The sequence below is a fragment of the Gracilinanus agilis genome, chromosome 4 (assembly GCF_016433145.1).
Source record: "Gracilinanus agilis isolate LMUSP501 chromosome 4, AgileGrace, whole genome shotgun sequence".
Taxonomy (NCBI): domain Eukaryota; kingdom Metazoa; phylum Chordata; class Mammalia; order Didelphimorphia; family Didelphidae; genus Gracilinanus; species Gracilinanus agilis.
The window spans coordinates 108,807,561-108,827,540 of record NC_058133.1 but is presented as its reverse complement, the minus strand read 5'-3'; the positions used below and the strand labels follow the sequence as shown (position 1 = coordinate 108,827,540).

The following is a 19,980-nucleotide window of genomic DNA, read 5'->3' as shown; positions in this document are numbered from 1 at the left end:
CTCACTCTTAACCCACATATAACCAGTTAGCCAGTTCCCAAATTACCAACTTAACCAGTTGCCAACTCTTGGTTTTAACCTATGTGTTTCTCACATTCCTTTTTCTCAACTCACACCCCCACCACCCTAAATTAGGCTCTTATCAACTCTTGCCTGTAGTTTTCCTTGTCTCGAGCCCTTTGCTCCTCCAGTCCATCTTCCTAACAGCAGCCAAAATGATTTCCCAGAAGTCCAGGTCAGACCACATCACTTCCTTAATAAACTTCGCTGGCTCCCTATTACCTCTAGAATAAAAAACAAACTCCTTTAACACTTAAAGCCTTTTATAACCTAACTCCATCCTACCTTTCAGACCTTGTTACATTTTTTTTAATTAAAAAAACCCAATTTGGGGTTTTTTGAGAATTAATGCTATCTAAACTAGAGAAAGAACTATGGGAGTAGAAATCCAGAAGAAAACTTGGTTATATGGGTATAGGATTTAGGGTTTGGGTTTTAAAAGATTACTCTCTTACAAAAAGGATGAACATGGAAATGGGTTTTGAGTGATTATATTTATATATTTATATATAACCCAATGGAATTGCTTGTCATCTCTGGGAGAGGGGAGGGAGAGAACAAGAATCATGTAACCTTCTGTCTTAGACTCAATACTGTGTATTGGTTCCAAGGCAGAAGAGTGGTAAGGACTAGGCAATGGGGGTTAGGTGACTTGCCCAGGGTCACACAGCTACTTTATTATATATTACTTTCCCCCTTTATGTATACTCCAATTGACCTTCCTACTGTGTCTCAGACAAAACATTCTATCATCTCTCCAGGTTCCTTTGAGCAATATTTGGGAAAAGACTCCTTCCTCACCTCAGCCTCTTAGAATCTCTAGTCTCAGTTCAAGCGAGGACCTTCCTGACTCCCCTCCCCTCTAGGTGATAATACTGTCCCCCCCATTACTCCCTCTCTCTTTTATATCTCTATGTGTACGTGTTGCTTCTCTTGATGGAATCCAAGCTTTCTGAAAGCTATTGTAGCCTTAGATATTCTGTCCCCTCAGAACTTAGCCCAAAGCCTGGTGTGTGATAGAGATGGGCAAAGTTTCTTCTCCAGGTCTCAGTTTGTCATTATACTCTGTTCATACAGACTATTTGTGCCCGACCTACCAGAGCTCCCATTGGTCTGAGGAGCCACAGCTGGACATAGTGATGGGCAAGAACCAACTGAGCACTAACTCACTGGGTCTCTGACATTCAAATTATTCTCAATTAGCCTCTGAAAAGGAACAGACTAGGGTGAGGGGAGAAGAAAGGAGATCGGGGAATTTCTTTCCATTAAACTAAAGGAGAAGTTAAATGATTTAATTTGAGACAGCTGGGTTAGCTCATGAAAGACCTGAGTTCAAATCCTGTTTAAGGCACTTCTGTGGGACTCTTGGCTTAAGCACTTTCCTAACTATCAAACGGGGATGATGATAATAATATCTAACATGTAAGGATCGAAAGAAACAATACATATAAAGTACTTTGCAAGACTTAAATTATATAATAGCTAGAATTCATATAGTGCTTCAAAGTCCGCAAAGTTCTTTACAAATATCTTATTTGATCCTCATAGCAATCCTCAGAGTTAGGACTATTATTACCTCTATTTTACTGAGGAGGAAAATAAGGCAGGCAGAGGATGAGAGACTTCCATGGCCATACAGCTAGTAAGAGTCCAAGGCTCGAATTTTCTCGATTCTAGGTTCAGAGCTCTGTCATTTAGCTATTCCTTACTAATTTGATCCCTGTTCAATTAGACGTGACAGAATAGGGAAGAGTAGGGGACAGCTGGGTTGCTCAGTGGATTGTGAGCCAGGCCTAGAGATGGGAAGTCCTGGGTTCAAATATGACCTTAGACACTTCTAGCTGTGTCAAGTCACTTAACCCCCATTGCCCAGCCCTTACCGCTCTTCTGCCTTAGAACCAATACACAGTATTGATTCTAAGACAGAAGGTAAGGGTTAAAAAAAAAAAGAATATGGAACTGTCCTACTTTTATTAAGTTCTCTTTGGAGGACCTTGGGGGTTTTTTTCCCATTTTTTTTTCTAGAAAGAACTTTTGAGGCTCTTGGCTCCAAAAAAATGTCCTTATTGTAATCAATGTCTAATTCCACCTCTGGGAAAAAACCCAAATCTCTTCATTTTCCTTTGGTGTGCTGATGAAGAAGACTGTGTGTGAATATCTGCTCCTCTGGCTTTGGTGCAAAGGACTAGAGAACAGGGCGTAGGCCCTCAGGGGGCCCCCTGCCACTAGCCCAATTTTATCAAACTGAGCCAGGTCCCAGGCTTCAGGAGATGAAGGTGAAGAAAATTGAGGAAGGTATTGAAATAGTACGAGCAGCAGCTCCCCAAGAATTCTGACATCGGTTTCCCCTCCCTTCTCCTCCTCACCCGCAAGGCACTGTCTTCTTTTTCAGTGGGGAGGCTGCTCGGCTCTGAACCGAAAACATTAGCCACTCAGAGACCTGCAGAAGAATAGCCTTTCCTTATGTAATAGCTGGAAAAATACAGACTTTTGCTCATAGAAATCTTCCACTGGCTTCTGGTCGCACAGGACTAGAAGCAGCAGGCAGGTAGCTGTTAGCATGTTCCCGAGCCGCCCCTGCCCAAACCTTTCGTGGTAACTTTCCACCAAAGACTCAGAGTCAGTGCCTGGAATGCCAAAAAACAAAAAAAAACTAGTCTAGGGACCTCAGGACTAGACTTCAATGCATCGGGAGTGTGGAGGTATCAGATGTGATAACAACTAGTTTATATAATGGTTGCCTTACAAAAATTCTGGGAGGAATTTAAATAGTCCCATTTTATAAATAAGGAAAATGGAGGGGCTTCTGAGAGGTTGTGATGATGATACCTCACCTTTATATACGGTTTTAAGGTTTGCAAAGTGCTTTACTCATGGTATATCTCATTCAATCCTCTTGGGAGGTACACACTATTATTTTCTCCCATTTTACAGATGAGGAAACTGAGACTTGAAAGAGGTTTACCCAGGGAAACAGCTAGTTTCTGAAGAAAGTGAAGCTGAAAGGGGTTCAGTGACTTACCCAGGGTGACAGTGTCTGAATCTGCATTTGAACTCAGGTCTTCTGGATTCCAAGTAAAGCCCTCTATTCCATTTGGCCCCCTGGTTGCCCAAGATCACACATTAAATGTGGGCACTAGGATTTGAATCCAGTTCTGCATGCAATTCCAACATTAATGACATTACAGCCCAGAGGTCTCATCAGGGCACTACTGAAGCTTTGGCTACATCCGTGGGCAAAGACAAAACACTCACAGTGGTAGCTGGTAGCTGCCAAACAGGTTGAGGATCAATCTTTATTTTAAGAACTGTCTGCTAACAGAATCAATAAATAACTTTCATTACAGTCAACCAGAGAAACACATAGTGGTGTAGTGGGAGGGGCCCCACTTAAACAGAAAAAGATCATACAATTAAATAGTCCAGAAGAAATCACTGCCCCTGGCCTGCAGAGAACTCGGTATAGGGTATTCCCTGCTCAAAGTGGGTTCTGTCCAGGTAGGGAGTCCAGGGAACCTGGGGGCTGAGGCAGGAAGCCTCCCAGACTAGGGTTTGAATGCCTCCTCTCCCCTTCAGCTCTCTTGGGCTTGGTAAGAGATTCCTAGACCCATTCATTTCTCCTCCTCACTCCTTCCAGAACAGAAGTATCCAGTCTAGTCAGGGAAGGACCCAAATACACAGCCCTTCTTTCTAATGATGCCATTTGTACAAATGCTTGAGACTCCCTCCTAGGTAACAGCGACCCTGTTTCCAAAGTGTGGAGATGTGAGTGAGTTCTTTCAGGTCGACCTTCCCTTTAAGGCCACATCAAGGAAGACAGTTCTGTTCTCCCTTGAGGGGTGGGGGTGGGGGGCTCTGTTGCTAACAAAATACTGGGCTGACCCAACCCATAGTTCCAATGTCCGGTTTGCAGGGTTCGTGTTCTGTTAGAGAATGGAAGTCCACAAAAGACCTCCTCTGTGATTCGTAAAGGGTTGACTCGTGAGGCAGGAGCTGGCCCAAGTTAGAGAATGGCAACATCATGTTGACACCACTGGGAAATGATGCTACCAGATGAGGAATCACCATGAGCATCCTGGGCTTGAGAAGGAAATCATGGATGTCAGAGGGAGGAGGAGGCCACCAAGAATGGGGAAAAGAGGGTGGAAAGCAGGGGAAGGGGAAATGGGGAGATGGTAAAAAGGGGGAAGGAGAGCTGAAGATAGAAATGGGAGAGGGATTGAGAGATGGTGTAAAGGGGAAGGGGGCAGCTAGGTGGATTGAGAGTCAGGCCCAGAGACAGGAGGTCCTGGGTTCAAATTTGGTCTCAGACACTTCCTAGCTGGGTGATCCTGGGCAAGTCACTTAACCCCCATTGCCTAGCCCTTACTGCTCTTCTGCCTTAGAGCCAATACACGGAATTGATTCTAAGATAGAAAGCAAGGGTTTAAAAAAAGAAAAGAAAGGAAAAGGGTGAAGGGAAGATGAGGGTAGAAATGGGGAGACTGGGAGATGGTGAAAAGGTAGAAGGGGAAAGATGAATGAGAGGGTGGAAAGGGGAAGGAATTCAGAGGAGTCAAGCATAGAGGGGAAGGCAAAAGTAGAGGCTAGGAGGGAGAAAGAAAAGAAAGGAGACAATAGGGAGAGTGGGAGGTGGGAGGTGGGGAGAATCCTTGTAGCTGGGGAAGAGATGACAGGAATCAAAAGACTGCCTTAGCCTGCTCAAGTTCAGTGTCAAACCAGGGAGATGGTCTGGGTGTGGAAATCACTGGAATCTCAGTCTTGAGAATCACTGGATCCTCCATCTGTAAGAGACTGTGAGAGGACATCATCTGCCTGCTTCCAGGCAGGGCTTAACCATGACTTGCTTTTCCTAAAGGTCTCTGGAGAAGGAAGATTCCAGCAATTTTTCTGTTGTCCAACTTGGGTCCCTCCTGCTGTTTCTTTGCCAAAGAGCCCAGCTAGATGGCTGGAAGAATTGATCAGCATAGGAGCTCACCCCTGAGTTTGTAGAACTGAAGAAAGCAGACTGTGGGGACTGCTCTCATCACCCCAAACCTCATCTCAGTAGAAGTCAAGAAACAGCCCAAGTAACGGGTACATCTCGGCATCATTGAAGCCCGCCTGATTCAGAAGGTCACCAGAAAGGTAGAACAGGACAAGTCCTTCTCTCTTCCCCCAAGTTTCTTAAATGCACACCTGGAGAGAGCTACCCTCCCCTCCCAATGAGAGGGGGGTAACATCTGGAATGTTAAAGGAACAAGGAAACCAGCAGAGGCAGAAAGGTACCTACCTTTCTCCAAATGAATATAGCTGAAATCGACTGCTATGGCACTCTCCCTTCCCCAAGCACTCTCTTTGCAAGAGGTAGGGGGATTGGAGAGAGAAAAAGCTCCCATTCCCCATCCCACAAGGCACTTGTATAGGCAAACTGCAAGTCGGGTGGTTTAAACAACAAAAAAAGCACCTGTATTTTTTTGTCTCTTCCAGGGCTGCAAATACTTGGGGCAGGGGAGCTTCTGATCTGGAAGAGAACTGGGGTTGGGGGTTATAGAAATCTGAGCCAGTAGGAGCTAATAGGCAGCAGGGAGGCATCTCTCCTCCCTAAGTCCGCCCTTCTCAGACAGCTTGGGTAGAAACGAGTGAGGGAGACTGTGGAGGCAAATAATCAGAGACCCCCAAGGGCAGGAAGAGACTCCTTTCTGACTCCTGGCAAGATCTAATACAAGCCATCCCATTTTGTAAGGTCCCCAATAGATGAAGAGTCCACAGCTTTCCTTGGCCACCTGTTCCAACATTAAACATTTAGGCAGTGGTCCAAGATGCATCTGTCCATGGTAGTCACTGAGTCCCTCAGCATCCCAGCCCATTTCCTTGGCCTCTTTTGTTGATTTAAATACTTTCCCCAAATTTCCCTCTTGCTCCCCAGGCCTTTAGAAGTATGGGATGCTGAAGGCAAGGGTTCTGGATCTTAGGGACTCACCTGGTTTGGGGGCTTAGACATGGTGGGGTTTTCCTAGGATATAGCCCCCTAATGGTCAATATTCATACACTCACAAGGTTAACAGTTGTGTCCCAGAAATGCTGGGGCAGCTTGAAGAGCTCCTTGCCTGGAGAAAGTCCTGGGACTGCAGCCTTCAGCCTGAGAACCCAGTTGATTCCTGGGTCATAAGAGCCCCTGTCCACCTTTGCCCGAGCCCTGAGGGCTGAACCTGTTTCCCCTGGCTTCCTATGTCACAGTCCCTATGGGCAGTGACAAGAAAGGGTAAAATCAACCCTGGACTGCATATGTGAGGCAGCCCCCTACCTGAAGCTCTCTCCAGCCCTTGGGCAATTTTTCCTCCAGCTCCTTTTTCTAAGGGAGAGATGAAAAGTCCAGAGAGGTTTAGCCACTAGCCCAAAGTCCTCAGACCATTATTAGCAGGGGAGCTGCTCAGAAGGGCTGGCTAGCCCAGCTCTTGGCTGACAAACCATAGAGGCATTTCTTCTACCTCCCCCTTCCAAGCTGAACGGAAGCCCACCATCCTCTCATGTTGATACATGAGGTGAAGAGGCAGTGAGGGGGCATCGAATTCTTCACTAATCCTGCCTGCCTCCCAAGGAGCAGAAAGAGGGCTGAGTTCCCCAAAACAAAGCTGTCATTAGCAGAAGAAACACAGACCTGCCCTGAAAATAGAGCAGCAGCTAAAAATATATAAAAGGATACTAAAATAGAAATCTCACTGTAATAACTACAGAATAGAAACAAACCCTCAGGGAAATCGGGCCCCAGTGAGTGAGTGAGTGAGCCCCAGTGGGGCATGTGCCCTCCAGAATGCCAGACCCTGTATATAAGGGTGCTCAGGGAGTTGTGGGTATGGCTGGGCTGGGGGAATTGGTGAGGAGAGGGTGAGGGAAGATAAGTAAGGACGACTGGCTTCAAAACAGGTTTACAGCTGTGGGGACAGAGGACATTAAAGGTTTACAGACCACGATGCCCTCATGAATTGCTCATACAATTGCTAGGCCCTCGCTGGGAGCTTCAGAAAAAGTACTTATTCCCCTCAATTACTCTTTTTGCCCATTAACCAGACTTTTAAAAACATGTTGTAGCTGGAGACTTTAGAGGTCATCTAGTTCGAACTTCTGTTATTACATATGGGGAAACTGAGGCCCAGTGAGGTGAACCTCCTTCCCTTCTTCCACTCATTAGGCTGCAGTCTATTATTCCCTCTTCCCCCCCCCCTTCCTAGCCCTCCCCGGAGCACAGAATAGACCCTCCCTTTTTACCATTGTCTCACTCCGAGGCAACACACAGTTTGAAGCTTAGGGGGAGGGAAGGAGTGAGGCCACTAAAAATACCCCTGGCATGTCTGTGGAAGTGATTTCTGGCATATGTCCTTTGCACCCATCAGTCAAGCTCCTGATTCTAGAATCCTGGGAGCTTTCCTGCCCCAAATTTCCCAACTAGAACACTAGGTCCAGCAGAGGAAAAGGGAAAGATGGATCCCATAGGACAGAAAACTACAGATTTGGAAGGAAGGGCCTTAGGGTTTACTGGGAGGAAGGGAAGGGGAGAAATTGAGACAAAGTTGTCAGGTTCCCATGGCCACTCATAAAACAGGACATGGGGTGGGCACCTCACCAAGACAGAGCCCTTCAGGCATGCAATCCCCATGAGCCTGTTTGCTTGTATCTATTTTTGAATGTGACAGCTAGGTTCTCTTAACCCCAGGGGCAGCTTCATTTGGATCTTGGGTCGTTTTTTGGCAGAGGTCATCCTCCCAGCAGTGGCAACCTTTGAAAGATATCTTCCTGCACCCCTCTCCCGCTCATTACTGGGAACTCCCTTTGGATCCTCCAGTTCCTAGAATTGGGGGATTTGCAGACATTTCTCTTAGCTGCTTAGAAATATGAGGAAACACCAAAGCCAACATCAACTTCTTCCCCATCTCCCCATCAAGTTGGGGGCTAGCATTCTGTGGCCCCATTGCTGTCCCCCTCCTTTGGCTGAGAAATGTTTGCATCAGGCCCTCTGGGTCCATTTCTCCAGCCCTAGATCCATCTTGGTCAAAGGGTCTGAGCATGCCTGAACCCCTCTGCTCCAAGGTAGCCAGATCCAGATATACCAAGAGTCCCTGAAGGGTGCCATCTCTATTGGTCCAAAGAACACTTATTTCAAAAAAAAACCCATCCTTAGGTCCACGTAGTTCTTTCCATCCCCAAACCCCAGTGATCATGGGTCACGAGGATATTGAGTTCAGTATTTATCATGGAATTTTGTGCCTGCTGCCTTCTGGTTATAAAAGGGGAAGAAATCCTTCTTTGGGTTTCAGTCTTCTCTGTCGTATATGAAATGTCCTACCTACCTCCTACGAAAAAGGGCATTGTTCAAAGTCGCTGTTAAAACCAATCGTTCTTGGACATATAATGTGTGTTGTGGTCCTTAGCATCGGGAGAGTGTGCCAGGGGCCAGCTAGCTCTATCCCGAGGTATCTGTCCTGTTGTCCAGGGCTGGGGTGGGGAGGGGACCAGGAGACCAGGATCAGAGCTCCAAGTAGCCAAGGAGGGCCAGCATCACCAGGGAATGGGAGAGAATGGTGCCCAGATGTGGGGTCAGACAGACGGCTGAGTTCTCCACCATCATACTCGTGCCTGAAAGCAGCAGATAGAAATGTTTGGTGAGCCAAAAGGGACGTGGGTCCTCCAAACTTCCTACCACATTGGGTCCCTTAAGAATCTTCCTCACGATCTGACCGGACTTAGAGGTCATCTTGAAAGGGCACTGCTTAAAGAGAAGCACACTGGACTTGGACGGAGCAGACCTGGGCTCCAACCTCAACTTCCTCATTACTAGTGGTGTCCTACCTGACCGGCAGACCTCAACTCCTCTAAGCCTCAATCTTCTTGTCCGAAAAGTGGGGATATTAAGCCTGTCTCCCTATTTAGAATTCTGCTTGTGAAGATCAGATGCAATAATGTCTGTGCTTTTATGAATGGAAAGCTCCAACAGAAGCTATTATTTTTATTAGGTTCTTCTAATATCAAAAACTTGTAAACAGGATTTAAACATCTGGGTGGTACTTGCAAGTTTTCTGTCTTTGAATACTAGAATTTTGGAGCTTGTGGGGCCTTCAGAGATCATTTCATCTAACCTCCTTCATTTTAAAGATGACAAAGTGAGGCCCAGAGGAGGGAAGAGTATATGGCCAGTTTGTGGTTGATCTAGGACCGTGCCAGTAAATGGTAGAAAGGTGGTTATAGGGGCTTTACTCTTCCTTCTGGTTCTGTGAAACAGGAAGCCTCAGATGTCACTAACTCTCGGGATATTTTATTATTTTGGTGAGGGGGAGATGGTAGACAGGGGAGAAAAGGCCTGAGTTGCTTAGCAGAGGGCAAAAAATGGCCAACTGAGCCTGCTTTCTCTCTCCCTATTGGAAGACATGGTTGGTGTGGTCCAGCCTGGCATATACACTCTTTGATTGTGCAGTCTGGGTTGGTCTCAGCTCTGATGGGTGGAGAAAAGGAAGGAAGAGAGGTGTGGGATGAAGGGACAAAAGTGGGTAGCAGCACCTCCATTCCTCACGATGTGAACCTCGGCTGGGGTTCCATCACCTCCTGGCCCCGTGGCCCGAATCTGCACTAGAGCGTGACTGGAGTCTTCAGGGACGGAGATCTCAATCCAGTTCTTGTTGGCCAAATGGAGCGTGGGGACCGAGTGCAAGTCATTCCGATACAGCATCTGGGGGGAAAAGTCTCCCATTGGAGTTTGCTCTTGAGCTATGCTCCTTGGCTTCCATTGAGCCGACCTCTGGCAGCCACCTCAGCATCCCTGTGATGCTGAGGTGGCTGGGACCTTTGCCTGTGAACAGCAGCTTAGTTCTGCTTCCATTGCTAACCAGCTGACCAGTGTAGCAAGAGGTGTTTGAGTTAGAATTAGGAAGATTACAGAATAGAAATTATGGTCATTTAGAACTCAAGGCTCTCAAAGCACTTTTACAAATGCTATCTCATTTGATTTTCAACAACTCTGGGCAGCGAATGCTATTATCCTCATTTTACTGATGGGATAGGGGAGCCAGGCAGAGGTTAAGTGACGGGATTGCTGTAAGGCTCAAATAAGATTAACATTTGTAAAATGCTTCAAAAACCTTAAGAGTATTAATAAATGCTACTGAAGCTGGATTTGAACTCAGGGCTTCCTGACTCTGGATCCAGCATTCTATCCACTGCAACACCTAGCTAACATTTATAATAATAATAAGATATTAAAATGTATCACTAGGGAACATAGTGAAAATGGAAGACATGGAGAAGATTGGTTTTCCCATGTACTTCCTGACACCTCCTCCTTGCTGGCTTCCAGGTTCTGAATTTCTCTTCTCTCACTAATCAAGACTGGGTTCTTCCACTGGCTACTTATTGGCCACCGGATTTCAGATGTCACCTATCCCTAATCCCTCCCTGAAACAGGAACTTCCCCACAATAGCCCTGGCCATTTAGCCTTTTCTTAAAGACCTCCAGTGATGAGGTGCCATCTACATTTCTTAAGCCAGCCTATGTCACTTTGGGATAGCTTGCATGATTAGGAATACCTTTGCATTTTCAGTAGGTTCTCTAGTGATATGTTTTAGGATCTCATTACTCTTACAGCCAGTAAATGGCAGATCGTGACTCCATAGGCATAGTTCAGGACCCATAGTCAGGAAGACCTGAGTTTAAATCCATCCTGATGCACTTTCTAGCTCTGTGACCCTGGACAAATCACGTAATCCTTTGTCTGCCTCAGTTTCCTCATATGAAAAATATGGATGATGATAATAGCATCTACATCACTGGATTATTTGTGAGGCTCAAATAAGAAGAACATTTGTAAAGTGCTTCAAAGAGGTCGGGGTATTAATAAGTGGCATTATGTAAATACTATGTCTATATTTATATAGGTATACATATTTTATACACAGAGAGTGGAGGGGCCCAGAGTTACCTGCCTCCCCCTCCAATCCTTAATCTTGTTGTCTTTGCAATCATTCTCTCTCCCACCCATTCAGCTGCTTTTTGCATGGCTGTCATCTCTTTAGAATGTAAGCTCTCCAAGAGCAGGGATTACCTTTCTTTTTGCCTGTATTTGCATCCCTAGGGCTTAACAGTGCTCCTGGAACATAGTAATAAATGCTTATAAATGCTTATTTCTATCCTTCCTATACAGAAGAATATATATCCTCCTTTTTGTTTGCCTGTTTCTCTCTCTACCTCCCCTATCTCTTTCTCCTATTTTTCTCTTCTGTTTCTTTTCCCTTTTTCTCTTCTCTCTTTTCTACCACTCTTCTTCCACATTTCTTTCCTTTCCTTTCCTTTCTCTCTCTTCCTCTCCCTCCCCCTTTTCTCTCTCCCTCCCTCCCCCTCTTTTCTACATCTCTCCTTCTACCTCTCTTTCCTATCCTCTCTCTCTAAAAATAAATAAAAGATTTATGCTGTATATCTTGATACATACTTTGTTTTATTCCTTGTACTTATATCCCTCCAGTGCCTGGCACATAGTAGGTGTTTAATAAATATTTAGTAGCTTGATTGCTTCTAGAGCTTCTCACTGGAAGAATTAAGTAAAGAGTCTCTACCTTCTAACTACCGCATTCAGTTACTTTTCTAATGCATCTTCCCTTTCTTCCCTAGTGAAACATTTCAGTTTCTTATGACTCTTAGAGTCGATAAATATCCCCAATTCCTCTTCTTGCATTAGATGCTTTCTGGCCACTTAATGGAAGCACCAGTTAGCTGCTAATTTCCACTCCTACCTCATGGACTCCTTGGTGGGGTCCTTACCTTATAACCAGTGACTGCAGACTCATTTCGTTGAGGGATGACAGGGTCCCACTTAATGATGAGGCTGGAACTGGCGAGGGTCCAGGAGATGTTCCCTGGAGGCCGATTGGGAGCTGAAAAGGAAAGGTTTGGGAATAGGGAAGGGTCATAAGAGCAGAGAACAGCCACCCTTCCCCTGGGCATAGGAAACTCCAGTGTCTACCTCCAGCCTCTAGAGATGCTTCAGAGATTTTCTACAAGAAACAAAGTCTGGGGAAAATAAATAAAAAATAAAAAAGAAGAGGAGGCCTCAGTTTCTGGTTTCTTTTGGATCAATGCCTTATTTCCCCATTTTGCATGCTGCCCGATCCCCAAATTATGGACCAGTGACTGTATGCTCAGCAAAGGCTCTCTCTTAAACCCTTACCATGGCTTAGAATCAATACTAAGTATCTGTTCTAAGTCAGAAGAGCAGTAAGGGTTAAGCAAATGGGGAAAAGTGACTTGCGCAGGGTCATGCAGCTAGGAAGTATTTGAAGCCAAATTTGAACACAGGACCTCCTGTCTCCAAGCCTGGCTCTCTATCCACTGAGCCACCCAGCTTCCCCTAGCAAGGGCTCTCTTAGAAGGAACAGGTACTCTCCTGCCCCTGGGCTCATCCAGCTGACCTCCCTGACTGTGGACTCACGGGGCTTCATAGTGGTGGCATTGGTGGAGGGACTGGCAGGCCCAGTTCCTGCCCTGTTGTAGGCTCGAACTGTCACATGGTACTTGGTATTAGGTTGCAGGCCAGTGACCTGGGCACTGGTATCCAATCCTGCTGTCCTCACTCGGTCTGCTGCTGCCTCTTTATCCCCGTCTTTCCAGTAGCGAATCTATAGAAACCAGAATATCAGGGATTCAGGGGTTCAGGGGTGAGAGGACTCGCCATCCTCAGCTTATCCCCACCTACCTTTGTGGTGTAAGGAAAAGACTAGGAGCTGGGACCTAGAAACAGGGGACAACTAAAACTCAGCCTTATTTAATGAAATTAGAGGGACTTAGGAAAGCTTATAATCATAGAGCAAAAAGGGATATTAGAAATCAATTAATCCAACTCTCTCATTTTACAGATGAATAAACAGAGGCCCAGAAGTTTCTCAGAAGCCTTGCCCATATCATGAACCAGGACAGCAATATTCTCGTCAGTCATCTCATTATTTCGGTTATCCCCTGATATCCAGCAACCTTTGTCTAATTATTATTACCATCACCCATAAGAATCCCACTTCTAAATTCAAGAACTCCACACCTCTTTTAACTTGTCATAATCTTTTTTTCTTTCCATCTTTCCTATCTTTCTTTTTCCTCCTAAACTTACTCTTCATCTATATCATGGCCTCCAATCTAGCACTTCTGATCTAGCAAATTCTTCTCTACTCCCAATCTCCATCCTTTGTTCAAGTCTACACCCTAGTCTCATATTGGCGAGCCTGTGGCATGTGTGCAGGAGTGTGCTGGAGGGAGGCTGCTCTCTTCCTCCTTTTCATGCTCACTTGAGGACATTTCTCAAATGACCGGCTCCTCTGCCCAATAGCCCAATGGGAGCTCTTCCTCCCTTTCCAGGCTGGGGTAAGGTGAGGGGTTCACATGCATTGTAAGGATTGCAGTTTGGGCACTTGGTCTCTAAAAGGTTTGCCATCACTGCCCTAATCTAAGAAAGCCTTGTTCCTCTGTCCTGTTGTTGATAGTGCCTTGCCAAATACTAAACCCAGATTACTTTCACTATTCATCTCCTTGTCTCCTATTATTGAACACTATTTTAAATGGAACTGGAGGAAATCCAGAAATGTTGTTGACTAGATCCATGACAAATTGTGGTGACTAATTGACAAGTGGGCTCTCATTTTGGTAAGGCAATTCTATTCATCCTGGCTAAATGATTTCCTATCCAGTTGCCACAACTGTTGTTCCAAAGCCATTTTCCTCCTATTCATTCTCAGCTAAGGATCTTACCTAATATTTCACCAAAATTTGAAGTCCATTCACTTGGAGCTCCTTCTCTCCTCTGCCATCATCCCCTGCTATATTATTCCATTACTACAGTAATGTGACCAAGTGATACTTGTTTCTCTAAGTAGTTAAAAAAATCCTTACTTTCCATCTCAGAATTGATATTAAGTATCAATTCCAAGGGAGAAGAGCAGTAATGGCTAGGCAATGGGAGTTAAGTGACTTGTTCAGAGTCCCACAGGTAGGAAGTGTCTGAGACCAGATTTGAACCCAGGATCTCCCAATTCCAGGCCTGGCTCTCTATCCACTGAGCCACTTAGCCGCTCCCTCTATACAATTTTGATTCCATACCCTCCTTTCTTTTCCAAAAGATAGTCTCTACCCTCATTCCTGTTTTCGTGCTAATCTTCAATCTTCTCCTGTCTGTTGTTTCCTTCTTTTCTGCCTTCGTACAAACTCAAGTCTTCCCCAAGGAACAATTTCCCACCCCCCTCACTTGATCTGACTATCACTGAAAGCTATTTGTGCTGTATCTCTCCTCCCTCTTTGTGGCTAAACTTCTTGAAATCTCAGGCAGAGGGTGATTCCATTTCCTTTCCACTTACTCTCTTCTAAATGCTAAGCAATCTGGCTTCTGACCACATCATTCAAGTGAAACTCCTCTTCCTAAAGATAATGACAATCTCTTAGTTGCCATAGTGAATGGTCCTTTCTCAGTTTCATCCTTCCTGTCTTTTCTTTAGCATCAAACACTATTGATTATCTCCTTTTCCTTCTAGATACTTTCTTCTCTTTGGGTTCTTCTAATTCTATCTCTTGGCTCTCTGCCACCTGTTCCTGGATGCCTTTGCTGGTTCCTGATTCATATCAAACTTTTTTTTAACCCTTACCTCCCTTCTCAGAATCAACACTGTGTATTGATTCCAAGGCAGAAGAGTGGTAAGGGATAGAAAATGGGGGTTAAGTGACTTGTCTAGGGTCACACAGCTAGGAAGTGTCTAAGGCTAGATTTGAGCCCATGTCCTCCCATCTCTAGACCTGGCTCTCAATCCACTGAGCTATCTATCTGTGCTCACCCCCCTTCCAGCCCCCACCCATATCATACTCCTTAACCGTAGAAGTTCTCCAAGGCTCTTATCATGGCATTTTCCTCTCTCCTTTTTGTACTTTTCAGATGATTATCAGATCTTTTTTATCCAGACCTAATCTTTCTCTCCCTCTCCCCTTCTCTCTCTCTCTCTCTCTCTCTCTCCCTTTTTTTTTCCCCCCCCACCATTCCTAATCTCTTTTGTCTCTGTCTCTGTCTCTCTCTCCTGACCTGTTGCAAATCACCAACTCTGTCCTTCTCTGTTTGCAACCTTGGTGTTATCTTTATTTCTGCCCTTTCTCCCCTCTCATGCCCCTAACTCAGTAAAATCCAATGGTTCCCTGTTACCTCTAGGATCAAACAGACGCTCTTGTCTTTGGTATCTGTAGCTCTTTACAACCCAGATGCTACTTCACTTTCCACCCCTTTCCCTTCTCCATCCCCCTGAAGTCTACAGACCAGCCATACTGGCTTGCTTGCTGTTCTTCACATAAGATGTTTCATCTCTTGTCCCTGTGCTTTGGTCTGACTCTCTCCACGTCTGGAATGCACTTCATCCTAAGAGCCACCTCCTGAGAAAGCCTTTCCTGTTCTCCTGGCTGCTAGCGCCTTCTCTCTGAGGCCACCTTCATCCATTTTGTATGCACATATTATGTGTGTGTGTATCAAATATATCTATATATGAAAAATATGTATGTATGTGTAGATAGATAGATAAATCTAGTCTCTTCAAGGAAGAAGAGTGGTAAGGGCTAGGCAATGGAGGTTAAGTGATTTGACCATCTAGGAAGTATCTGAGACCACATTTGAACCCAGGACTTCCCATCTGTAGGCCTGGCTTTCAATCCACTGAGTCCCCCACAGGGGGACTTGTTTTTGCTTCAAATTTTTTTTTCTATTCCCAACACTTAGCATCTGCTTGTCTCATAGGGCTCATGTAGCAGCCCTGTGAAGGACGAAGGGTAGGAATTAGCATGCTCATTTTGTAAATGAGGAAACTGAGGTCTCAGAGAGGTGAGCTTAACTTCTCTTAGGTCTCTGGCTAAGTAAGATAGAAAACCAGAACTTGAACGTGTCTCTCCTGGCTTGAAAGCCAGGGCTCTAGAGTACTTTCAAACCAAGGGCAAATGGCTATTAGAGTATATTCAGCTCTGACTTATTCATATCATGAGTAATTGAGAGCTGATAACAGATTTCACAATTTGGCTGCTTGGCTCTATGATCTCATGGGGCTACTCATCTTCCTGAGTTCAAATCTAGTCTCAGATACTTACCGGCTGTGTGACCCCCTAAGCAAGCCACTTAACTCTGCCTTAGTTTCTTCCTCTGTAAAATGAGATGGAGAAGGGAGTGGCAAACCACTTTAGAATTCTTTGCAAAGAAACCCCAAATGAGATCAGGAGGAATGAGACATGACTGAAATACTCAATAATAACAATGACAAAACGATCTCATGGGTACATCCTCTGGGGTAGTGCATAGTCTTCCATGCATTCTCTTCCCTTGGGTTTCTTTTCATGCCTTCCCATCAATTCTTCAGAGAGGATGATCTACCATCCTTCCCCCACCACCAAAAAAGAAAGAAAAAAAGGTGGAAGCCTTTCTTCTCCTGGTTCCTTTCATTATAGTGGACTAGCTTGGTTTGACATTTCCATGCATTATTATTGCCTGATTGTCTTTCTCTTGGATGAAGAGTGGTAGAGGAGATGGATTATTGGATTTGAAGTAAAAAAGTCTCGAGTTTGAGTCCATTCTCTGATATCTACTAGTTCTATGGCTCTAGGCAATCCTTTAAAGTCAGTGAACCTCAGTTTCCTTATCTGTAAAATGGAGGTAATAATGCTTACGGTAATCCCTCACAGGGTTACTGTGAAGCTCAGCTGAGATGAAAGGACTTTGTAAATCTTAAGGTCCTAAATGTTAAATAAGTGTTGGTGCTATAGAAATAATAATTATCAATAATATGCCATTGTCATTAATCATTATATCTTATTATTAATGTTATTTTTATTCATGACAATCATTTGTATTATTGTTATGAAAATAATAATAGTTAACTTTTCGATAGCACTTACTATGTGCCAGGCATTATGCTAAGTGTTTGACTATTATTATCTCATTTGGTTCTCATAACAACTTTGGGAGATAGGTTATGCCCTTATCCCTATTTTATAGATGAGGAAACTCAGGCAGAAATTAGGTGGCTTATTCATAGCTAGTTGAAGTTTTGGCTGGATTTGAACTCAGGTCTTCCTGACTTCAGGCTCAGCAGTCTATCCCTGGCATCACCAAGTTGCTATTATTATTATTATTATTATTCCTCCCCTAAGGGTGAGATTTGTGATTTTTCCTCATTTCTCATTCACCTTCTGGCTCACTCAGATTCTTCATTTTAGCTCATTATAAGATCTAAGTTCAAATCTCCTTTGAATTACTTACTTCCTCGATGATCTTGGGTAAGTCTCCTATAAAATAAGGGGGTTGGATTACACGATCTATAAGGCTCCTTTTGGGCTCTAAATTCCATTAAACTTAAGAAGGCTTCCCATTGGTCATGGACTACAGGGCAGACACCACCGAGCTCGAGTTCCCAGACACAGCTCTGGTAGAATAGCATTTTATTTTATTTTTTATTAAAAGCCCTCTCCTTCTGTCTTAGAATCACTACTGTGTATTCGTTCCAAGGCAGAAGAGCAGTAAGGGCTGGGCAATGGGGGTTAAGTGACTTGCCCAGGGTCACCCAGCTAGGAAGTGTCTGAGGCCACATTTGAACCCAGGACCTCCTGTCTCTAGGCCTGGCTCTCTATCCACTGAACCACCCAGCTTCCCCTTAGAATAGCATTTTAAAGGAGGCCATAGTGTTCTCGGCAGGGTTCTGAGAGTCACGGGCTTTGCCCTGTCTGTGAAGGGCCAGAACCTTCTGGGTCCCATCAAGAGATGTGTAGAGTTGGACGCCTATGGGGAGTGGGGAAGGGGTTTCAAGTGATGGCTTCACACCTTGAGGGGCAGAGACCCAGCCCATTCCCGCACCTACATTCTGGTTGGGGGGAGCAAGGCTTACCTCATACCCCAGGAGGATCCCATTCATGTCGTCCTGATGTACTGGCTCCCACATCACATTCATCTCTGAGGACAAAGTCCCCTTGGCTTTGACTTTGGCTGGGGCCACCCTGGGCTCTAGGGACCAATGTGGGAAGTGATTAGATTGTTGGGGTTACTCAGTGCTGTATATAGGGGCGCTTCATGCCTTGGGCCCTGGGGCCCCCATATTCTGGGTCTTCCCTCTGCCATGGGCAGCTGTTTCTCTAGGGGTTGTGGCCCACTTGGGCGGGAACCAAACCTTCTCCAGTCCTGTGGAGATCCTAAAAATGAACTCTGAGGCAGCCAAACGTCCATGTATTTATTCAGCGTGGGCTCGGGGCATTTTCCTGATAACCATTCCATATTGCCCAGCCACCCCTTAGAAACAAGACCCCGGGCTAATACCTTTCCAATGCATTCCTGTTTCCCCAGGGCTTTGGTTCTGGCCCTTGGGGGATCAGGATGGCAGTATCTTAGGGAAGGAGTGATTTGGTCCTTGCAAGTCGGCTTAGGAGAGGAAGGCTGGGAGCCCCGGGAGTGCAGCCTACCTTCCTCAGCAGAGTAGACTAGGGTGGTGAGGCTCTCGGGCCCCTCTCCTTGGCGGTTATATCCCCGGATCTTGACTTCAAAGGGGGTGTAAGGCCGGACACTTTCATTACGGTAAACAAAGTGCAGGGCATCAGCCTGGGAGACCTTGGCCCTCTGCCAGTCTGAGCTGCCCTGTCTGCGGAAGGACAGTATGTAGCCGAAGCCTTCTCCATTCTGGTATTCTCGCAGCATGGGCTACAAGAGGGGCAAGAGATGGAGTCAGGAAGCAGAGGACCTCATGGGCAGCCGGGGGCAAAGGGACCGGCTTAACTCCTGTTTCTGTGAATTGTTTTCTGTTGTCCCAGACCAGTCAACTCTATCCCTGAACCTCAGCCTCCTCATCTGTAAAATGAGGCGATTGAACTAGATGATCTCTTTGGTCCCTTCCAGTTCTAAATCTAGTCATTCCAAGACACCTTCCCCTCCCCAATTATCCCTCAAATCATGGCAGGAATGCAGATTAATGTGTGTAGGATGGACAAGAGCAATGACTCTGCCAAAGAACTCTGCTGCAACGGTGGAACAGATCCAAGTCCAAAGAAGCAGGTTGTGGGCTGACTAGATCTCTCCTATCTTCTGAGCCCTTCCAACTCATCCATCATATCTTCTTCTAAGCTTCTGCTTTAATGAGGAGAAAAGGAGGAGACAGCATGGTACTAACTGACTCTGGAGTCAGGTAGATCCAAGTTAAAATCTTAGCTCAATTATTTACTAGCTGTGTGACCCTGGTCAAGTCACTCAACCTGTTTACCTCAGTGTTCATTTGCAAAATGAGGGAGGGATGGACTCAATGACCTCCAAGATCCCTTTGGGCTCTAAATTTATTACTTATGAGCCAGATTTATTCCTAAAGTCAAGGTCTCTTCTGCTCACCTTCCAGTTAATAATGAGTTCACCAGGGGCGCCGCCTCCTCCACTGAGTCCTGAGGGTGCTATTGTGGGGGCTATCGGGAACATTAAAAGACACAGATGCGATTTGTTAGTAATCCACTGTTGGGTCCCGAGGATGCTACCAAAGAGATTAGAAGATACAGACATGACCTGTTAATAACATGGAACTTTCTGAACAACCACAAGCAAATCATATAGAGACAGGCCAACTACTTTTGGACAAAGAGGAGCAAAGAGTCACTTGTCTTGGTCTCCTGAGATCCAGATGGACAGATTCTTTGTTTTCTCTGAGATGGCAGAGGCCAATGAGAATTTCCTCTAAGGTAACTAAGAAGAAGGAACATCCTAAATAACAAAATTAAGTACTTATTATTAAGTAATTAAGTAGTTAAGTTAAACAAAAATATTTTTTGTCTTTGAGTACATTTTTATTAATATCATTATTTTTCTTCTGATAGCTGTTTTTCTTCCCTCATTCTTTTCTGCTTGGACCAGTTTTTTTTAAGATGGATTTTTATTG

At 45.1% G+C, this 19,980-nt stretch overlaps 1 protein-coding gene across 1 annotated transcript in view; it reads right to left on the bottom strand.

Annotated features, from left to right (window-relative positions):
• Positions 1-8,563: 8,563 nt before the first annotated feature.
• CNTN2 (contactin 2) overlaps positions 8,564-19,980 on the bottom strand; it is a 37,294-nt gene continuing 25,877 nt past the window's right edge. The window contains exons 16-22 of the mRNA XM_044673934.1: positions 19,443-19,513; positions 18,530-18,764; positions 17,962-18,077; positions 12,510-12,696; positions 11,843-11,955; positions 9,592-9,760; positions 8,564-8,673 (exon numbers count right to left, since the gene is read on the bottom strand). Coding sequence (XP_044529869.1) covers positions 8,564-8,673; positions 9,592-9,760; positions 11,843-11,955; positions 12,510-12,696; positions 17,962-18,077; positions 18,530-18,764; positions 19,443-19,513 — 1,001 coding nt within the window. The remainder of the gene's footprint in view (positions 8,674-9,591; positions 9,761-11,842; positions 11,956-12,509; positions 12,697-17,961; positions 18,078-18,529; positions 18,765-19,442; positions 19,514-19,980) is intronic.